This window comes from Trifolium pratense, linkage group LG4, assembly GCF_020283565.1.
Source record: "Trifolium pratense cultivar HEN17-A07 linkage group LG4, ARS_RC_1.1, whole genome shotgun sequence".
Taxonomy (NCBI): Eukaryota; Viridiplantae; Streptophyta; class Magnoliopsida; order Fabales; family Fabaceae; genus Trifolium; species Trifolium pratense.
In genome coordinates, this window is record NC_060062.1 from 5,275,651 (window position 1) to 5,284,620 (window position 8,970).

General features: G+C 32.7%; 1 protein-coding gene across 1 annotated transcript; it reads right to left on the reverse strand.

Moving 5' to 3' along the window:
• LOC123921570 (WD repeat-containing protein 43-like) lies at positions 1–7,984 on the reverse strand. Its single transcript, XM_045974164.1, has 13 exons — positions 7,786–7,984; positions 6,165–6,298; positions 5,426–5,530; positions 5,208–5,323; positions 4,352–4,506; positions 4,171–4,259; positions 3,572–4,085; positions 2,990–3,076; positions 1,843–2,081; positions 1,674–1,756; positions 1,022–1,133; positions 675–749; positions 1–590 (listed from the first exon to the last, which is right to left on the reverse strand). Exons 2-13 carry the CDS (start codon positions 6,255–6,257, stop codon positions 405–407), a joined length of 1,854 nt encoding a protein of 617 aa, XP_045830120.1. The 5' UTR covers positions 6,258–6,298; positions 7,786–7,984; the 3' UTR covers positions 1–404.
• Between the last annotated feature and the right edge of the window lie 986 nt (positions 7,985–8,970).

Consider the following 8,970-nt stretch of genomic DNA (forward strand, 5'->3'; position numbering starts at 1 on the left):
TAGATAATAAAAACCAAAATGAATTCCATAATCATGTTTTCACTCAACCAATCCTCCAACATGCAATTAGCCCTATTTTCTCAAAATTGTTATGCTTTGTGGAAAAGCAAATGTATATGGTGTTTCCAAGATATTACAGTGAATACCTCCGGTCCTTAATATAAAAGGAAAACAATATTTTAGATTCATCGAGAATCTAATGTATCTAATCCATTATATAGACTAAATACATTAGATTCTCAATGAATCTAAAAAGTTGTTTACTTCTTATATTAAGGACCGGAGGGGAGTACATTACAAACATTATCTAGGAACTCAACGCAAGTGTCATCAACGGCTATTGCTGGGACTTAATGTTGTCATGACAAGTTTTGAAAAGAACCAAAAATATGTTCACGACATCATTAATCTTCCATCATACCATCACTAACTTCAATGTCACTAAGATTATCAAATCCTTCATCAGATAGTTCCCCGTCATTGCTATCTTTGTCAGTTTCCATGACATCCTCGGATTCTGCCTCACTGTCATCTGTGTCCACATAGATAATTGGCACTGTTTCAACTTCATCTACCTCCTCATCAAGAACCTGTTCAAAGGAACCATGCACCATAAACATGAGTTGATCATGAACTTCATGTTAACTATTTGTAGACAACAGAAAGAAGCTTACCCCTGTGTATAGGATGTCTAAGAAACTTGAGAGTTGGAAGACAGATTTAAAAGTGGAGACTCTGGACTCAATCAACTGCACAAAAAAATTGATAAAAAGGAAAAAATTATTAGTTGGTTGGTGAATACATGATCAATAGTTAAACGGTTGTTTCATAAGCATGTCAGGTCTACTACAAACTTTTGAGGGGATTTTGTAGCTCGAATTTATCGAACAATTGAATCAAAATCTCTTTCTTAATCACATCAACAACATATGAAATGCATATAATTAGTAGTTTAAAAGAAATAGGTAGAGCAATTGACAAATTAAATGTTAATTGAGTAGAGTTATCATGCAGAACTCACTTGATACAAAGAGTTCAAAACTTTTAAAGAAGATTCCTGGGACATTATTCCACTTGCATGCTGTAGAAGTAGACACTTCAGCCATGGAAGAGCACATGACAAAATTGCACCCCTACAATGAGTAAAACATTATATATATATACAATTCATCCCTAATCAAAATTGCACACCTATAAAAGAAGGAAAAAAATAACTTGTATATATAAGTCATTTGCAGCCGATGCAAAATACATAAGTTATTTTAATGGTAGTGTAGGTTTTCATACAGTACACAGAAGGCATAATTACGATTATCTATTCGATTGCTGCTAAAGTTACTGCATATGGATATTGTCTATGTTAATATGATATCATTTTGTGTTAATAATAATACTTCAAGAACAAAAAAAATTGACCATCCAATTTCCTGGTTGTTAACAAAGAGCACCATTTCTGTGCTCATGCTTTCTCTACAGAAGTCACTGGACTGCCATTTTTTATTATCCCCCTTTCCCCCACCCACACAAGAAAGAGGGAAAGAAAAAAGAAAGAAATTGAAGATCCAGACGTGGCAACTCATGGAATAAATCTATCAAATAAGTTAAATGCTTCAATAAGAACACTAACAGGCATACCAAACATACATTATCCAATTATTGTTATAATGCATTACCTAGATTCAATAATGGAAATAAGAGAATTAAGAAGTTTGAGGACGTTGGATGGGTTCAACTGCGCAACTGACTTTATAATAACCTGCAAAAGGAGTTACATCACATATAAGAGATTGAGAAAGTGATCAATTTAGCAAACAGTTCAGTACACAGGAGAAAAAAGATAACCTTCTCATCTTGAGTATACAAGCAATCCAACAGAAGGGCACGGTCATCAGCATTTAATGCTTGCTTAAGCAAAATATGTACACTGTCTGCACTTGGAGGCTTCAATGAAACCAAAGATTCTTGCTCTTTTTCACTCTTGGATTTGTTTTCATCCAGTAAATTGAGACTAGCAAGTTTCTCTCCCATTGTTGGCTCACTTGGATCATCATCAAGGACTCCTTCTGCAGTCTCACATTGATCTACATTCAATGCCAGTGCCAAAGTTACTCATCAATAGTACTTCACCAATAATTAACATTCAAAAGATAAATAAAGTGGAGTGAGGATGTCAAGGGTTTGATTACCATTCAAAAAAATAACAGAGATGGTAAGACTACTCATCATACCAAAACAAAGCGTATATTTAACATAAATCAACATGCAAATTGCAAACAATTTTCATAAACAAGGTATCTTATTAAAGCTAATCATGAGTTTTATGGAAAATAAAATTTCTCAGACCTTAGCATAAATTTTATGGAAACAAAGATACTATTTTTACTTTTTCTATTAATCTTAATAGCACTCAGAATTCTATAGACTAAATAACTATTGTGAGTTGAAAAGTGATAGAGACCCGTGTGTGAGGGGATTAGGAAAAGGGCTATTATGTAATAAAGAGTGGGTTAAGATGCTCAGTTGGAAAGTTTGTTATGCCTTAATAGTATACATATAGTGAGGTCAGAGGTGAGGGAAGTGTGGAATTATGGAAGATTATAGTTTGTTATGGACAGTTGGCATCTTGCATCTATAGGAGCTTTGCTGTGTGGGCATTAGGATATTCATCCTTTTGAATTTTACCTTTCATTTTCAGAAATAATTACACAATTTTCCAGTATTTGTGCATTTTAAACCATTTCTATGTTTTGTAAGTTGCAGAATTTCAGGTTTTGCAACAAAAAAAGTTTGACATACAAAACATACATAAACCAATAGTATAGGCACTTTTCAAAATTCTAGATAACAAACAGTTGGCAGTAAAACAGTAATCTCAATTTCAATGGGAGCAAAAGACCAAGAAAATGGAATCCAAAACACAGATAACCTAACCAAAGAAGATGGATAGCTCATGCTAATAAACAATTTAAAATACTATTATAATCCTTACCAAAATCCACCTTCTCCGTTGTGGTTGGAAGATCAGGATCAGATGTTGCTTGTCTTTTCTTAGACTTTTTGCTTTCCTTTTCTACGGCTGCTTCCAGTTCGAAGTCAGATTGGCAGAAATAAGAGTTTAAACATTTAGAGAACTTGTAAAAGACAACATGCTTAAAGCTAACAATGAAATAAGAGTATCCCAACTAAACAAATTGTGACATTCTATTCCATATGGAATTTCATGTTTTACCCAAACAAAGAGTTGAAAATTGGTTAAAACATATGAAAAGAAATAGACAATTTGAGTTCATGTTAACTTTATAAATTCTCATAACACCCTTTTTCTACCCTTATTTCTCCTATTTATAGATATATGATATCCTGTCTAGCTGATTAATAGCTTCTGTAACTGTCCCTCTCCCGTGCATCTTAACAATGAGCTTATCAACAATATACGAAAAACAACTCCAACAAAAGCAGAAAAAGTATTTTCTGAAAACATGATCAAATTCAAGATCACCTAATATTTTTACCTAAAAGAAAGCAAAAAGGAGGGTCAAGAAAAAATTAACACGTTTTTAGTATATCTGACCTTTCTTAGAAGGGCTATCATGCTTCTGAATAGAATCGAGCTCATCTCCCACATTTAATACCACATCCTCCCCTAAATCACTAATATTTAAGACAGTAAATTGTGGATGATCTACAGAGCCATAAGTCACCAAAGCTTTCATCTGTTTGTCTTCCCCTGTGGATTGAAATCTGGATGCAATTATGGAAGTGCGCATTTTCTTTGAACTTTCACCATTTTCTGTTTTCAAGGTTATTTTAGTTCGGTGTACTTGATCTTCAGAAGAGGCGTTCAAATTCTTCCATATGTAAGCTCCACCTGAAGACATAACTGCAGAGACGACTAAATCATCTTCTTCATTGCACCCGAGGTGGCAATCGAGAACCAATGGAGCATGCTTAAAGGGTAGTTTTGGACCACTACTCACAGTTCCTAAAATTAAGTCACGCCTCCACACTTGAAGATGTTTACTCACAGAATCTGATGTAATTATATATTTTGCATCATTGGATATAGATACACGATGTATATTTCCCTGTTAAGACATGAAAGTAAAATATGATGATGCTTTGAGCTTATAGAGACAAATATTTATGCCCAGAATAGGTAATGATGCTTACCAAATCTTTAGGGCACTTCAGAACCTCTTCCCCAGTTTCCCAGCTTACAACTCGTAGTCTAGAGCTGAAAATAGCTAAATATTTTTCATCTACACAAAAGGTAAAAATGACGGTGTCAACTACCATGTAAGAAGAATAATTTATATGATGGACCAAGATCCAAAATAGATTTAGTACACACCATGTGAGAAAGCCAGTGAAGAGATGGACGTTTTTGAGATTCTAAACTCCTTTAGAAGCTCTCCTGTTTCTGAATTAATCTCATATGCCTTCCCATCATGCCCAACAACATAAAGAAGCTGTCCTTTTTTTGCAAATGAAAGTCCACAAATCCCACTGTATGATGATATGGATGAGCAAGAACAATATATTACATACCGATATTAATTATCAACATAATAAAGCATAATAATCAACATATGGATGTCACTTGTGATACTGGTAATATTAAGGAAATAGGCACATCTTTAAATATGGAATGGAATGTACTATATGTTCATTCATACACCATAAACCAAAATGAATTATATAGAAATTTATTTTAAAACTAAGCCAATGTGTTAAATTGGAGAAAGTCGGCATAAATGACATTAATATATCTAATCATAACGTAGTAGCGAACATGAAAAACATCCAGTGCAGTTGATTAAACATGGGTAAACATGATTGCATGAACACCCAGACATTGGTTTAAATTGTTATATTTGGTCCCCTCCATGAGATTTTCCTGACCAACTATAAGTCTTTTGGGTCTAGTGACAAACTTAATACTGTTCATTTGATATACCAAAAAATGTTTTCTATGCTAGTAGCTCAAGTTTGTCCAAGATAACCAAGGTCAAGCAACACTTTTACATAACCAAATAATGATTATTTTTATTAAATCTACCATGCATGGAGGTATGGGGAACCAAAACACAGTCGATTGAATGGATAGCTTTACTTATTTCAATGTTACAATAATGTTTTGACACTTCAAAAGATAAATATGAAGAAAATTTTCATTAAAAATAAATAAATTCAAATGACAACAATACCCGGGAATTGGATGACTAGTAGGCCACTTCCTCTCACCAGTGGAAACATCAATAGCGAGAACTTTTCCATCATCTGTGCCGAGAGCTAATAAGCAAGTTCCCTTATCCTTTTTGCGCTAATTACAATATCAAGCAGTCCACAACACAATGGAGAAAGTAAGAATCAAGCCTTTTAAAAGCATCAGTGAATAAATTATTCTCCTAAGATTCCGTACTACCTTTTTTCCAGTGAAACTGCATGCAATACATGAGTAATGAATATCATGATCTCCATCTGATGGCTTCCACTCGGCTAACAAATCTCCACTGTTTGTATTCCAAATCTGAAAAACATAAGATGGCTTTTTGTCATCAACATTACAAGAATTATAGGAAGTGCAGTCGGATAGGAATTCCACTGTTTGACATTCTGTCATTTATAAATTTCGTTTGCTATCATTTTAGTTGAATCAGTCATCATAGCATATATGAATAAGGTTTGTAAAATAACTGCCAGAGTATGAGTTAGTTTTTTTTTTTTTTGACTAAAATTTTAAATCAGTTATTTAAGAACCATAAATTCAAATCAGTTTGGATAAAATTTTAAATAAACAAATAAAATGAAATGGTAAAGAACCATGCAATATTTGTTAAACAGTAATTTTCCGCATAAGATGAAATTGGCTATTCATCTCAACTTTTTCAGAAGCTCTTTAATTTACCTTCATAAGCACCTTTAATCTTATATTGACTTTTCTGTAAGTAAGGAATCATAAATTTACTTTAACTAAGAAGCTCCTATAAATTAGTAGCTAACCAAAATCATACCAAAGAGTAACAATTATGATTGAAAAAAATTGCACCAAAATTAGACAAGTGCTACTAGACAAGACACTTATCCTAATTCCTAACACAAATAGTTCATGAAAACTACTGCCAAACATCAAATGCAGAAAGAGAGAAATAGGTAATGCTTACCTTGACCGTTGCATTTGAAGACAGAATGGCCACATAGTCACCATTAGGTGTGAAAGCTGTAAGAACAGGTTCCTTTAACTTGTCTTTCACCATCTCAGTTATCTTTCAAACACCAAACGAGATAGAAAAAGCACCTAAATCAGAAATTAGACTATATCAGTAGTACTATGTAAAGATAACATATTGTAGTTATCCATCCAAACCAAGAGCCCAATTGGGTCGCTCAATCATCATATAATAACAATCACAAATCACTTGAAAGTTCAACTAATATAACAAACTGATAAAAAAACAGTATAATAGATCACAGAAATTTATAGGTTTAGAGATTTCAACTCAACATTCTTTGTCAACCAACATAAAAACAAAATGGGCTCTACATAAGAGAAAGGTTTATGGTAATTTTATTAACTCTGACAGAGTATAAACTATAAACTACAATTACAAAAAGGTCTTTTCTATTTGACAGGAAAACTACATAAGACATAAAAATCTTGTTCTGTTAAATACATAAAAATCTTCTGTTCTGTTAAATACAAATACAGAGCTACCCAAAAAATATACAACAAAAAAAAATGGAAAACTTGGACAACTTTCTCACTGTTTATGGCAGCGAAGAAGTCCGGATGCATTTTCCAGGCAGTAGAGGTTTTCAGTGGTGCAACTCTAACCCAAGTTGTTGTTTGTGATACAATACAACAAGGACAACAATCGCAGTAGCACCGACACTTGTGATGGAAAGCATGACAGTTGTCCGACACGACACATGTGATTACGTTCAATTAATGATTTTTTTCATATTCTTACCGGTGCCGATGTATTCGTGAAGTGTCTGGTGTCCGTATTTGTGACAGTGCTTCGTAGGCAATAATCGCTTTGATTCGATTGAGCTGTTCAGTTTGGTTATAATAGGGTTTCTATTGTTTTTAGCATTTCTACTATCTTTAGGGTTTTAACTTTTAATTGTTAAAATAAAATGTGTTTAGTTCAATGGTTTAAAAACCAGACATAAGATCCAACGCAAGACCTCGATGGCATGGTTTAATTAGTTCAACCCGAATAACAATTAAATAAAATAAAAAATATGGTGCTCAACACCAAGAACCGCTCACCATTTTCAACATCAATAAAAACCCACATTTAATACTCAAGCCCTATTTGGATAAACAGCTTATATCACAAGCGCTAGTCATGATAAGCACTTATGTATAAACTTACTTACATAAGCTATTTATATAGGAAAAGATGAAATTAAATTATTTTTGTATATGCTACAAGCTATTTTTTATCTTGGAAAACTTATGGAAATGAATTGAGAGAAGCTTATAAAAAATGTCATAAGCTAATTTTATAAGTTCTCCCATTCCCAAACCGTCTGACAAAAGCTGTGCCAATAGATAAACTCAAATAAGACAATCCAAACAGTCCTATTCCTAAGCATCATTTAGAAATAATATTTCAATGGAAGCATCTATACAATGAAAACAAATGAGAATGAGAAACAGTTACTTGAACACTTCAATACTCACTAATGAAAAAATTGGAACACAAATTGAACTAAAACAAGTTAAAGCTTCATTATCATAATGAGAACCGAAAACTACTGAACACAAAAACCTACCGGATGATGTTCCTGACGGCGGCGGAATGAACAGGACGTACGTGACGGCGGGAAGAGGGGGCAAAAAGGAATTCTCTCTGGAGAGAAAATTGCACGCACGACAGAGAGAGAGAGAGAGAGAGAGAGAGTAATTAGGGATTCTTCTAAAACGCTACACCAGTTTTCGGTTTATTTTATTTGATCTGATTTGATATTCTCCGGTTCAAACTGTTTTATATGGTTTTTTCTTTTTTCCGATTTACCTATTTTTAAATTCAACCTCATTCAAATTAAATCCGTAAAACAATTAAAATAAACAGATAATATTGGATGAATTCCAATGTCAAAGTTTATAAAAATCACTCAAATTTTTTTGCGTGACTCAGTTGGTAGGAATATCATACTATATGTACATGAGTCTGGATTCGAATCCGGAACATTTCATTTTTTTAAATCATTAGGTTACTTGACAAAAAAAACCGCTTGAATTAAATTAGATTTTAGATTGAATCGTAAAATTGAATTAAAATCATACATATATTTTAGGATTTGGTTAAATATTTATAAATATTTTAAATTTTATTTTTAGTCCTATAAAAAATTTCAGTAACTTTTGGTCCCTTAAAAGTTTTCTTCCGCAACTTACTCTCTACTTTTTTTTTCGTTAAGTAGTCTAGTGGTTAGAAAATCCACCTTAAAAGTGAATAAGAGTCTGTTTGGTTCGAGATAAATGGAGGGACGGGATAGGAGGTGAGGGGTAGTCTTTGACCAAAAATATGTTTTTTGTTATTAAATCTTTCTTTAAAAAAAATAAACGTTTTTTATTTTTGAAAAAAAAAATTAAAAACAAAAAAAAGTCTCTGTTTTTAAAAGAGATTTGATTGGTTAAGAAAATTTATTTTTAATCTTTTTTGGTCAAAATTATCGACTCAACTCCCCTCCTCTCCATCTACTTCGAATCAAAATTTAAAAACAAACTTTTTTAACCAATCAAATCTCTCTAATAATTGAGACTTTTTATTTTTAATTTTTTTTTCAAGAATAAATTTTTTTTTTTAAAAAAAAAAATAATAATAAGAAACATTTTTTGTCAAGATTACCCCCTCACCTTCCCTCTCTTCTCCTCCATCTACTTCAGTGGAGTGTCACAGGTTCGAATCCGGGCTCCTGCACATATAATGTGATGTCCCTACCAATCAAATCTCT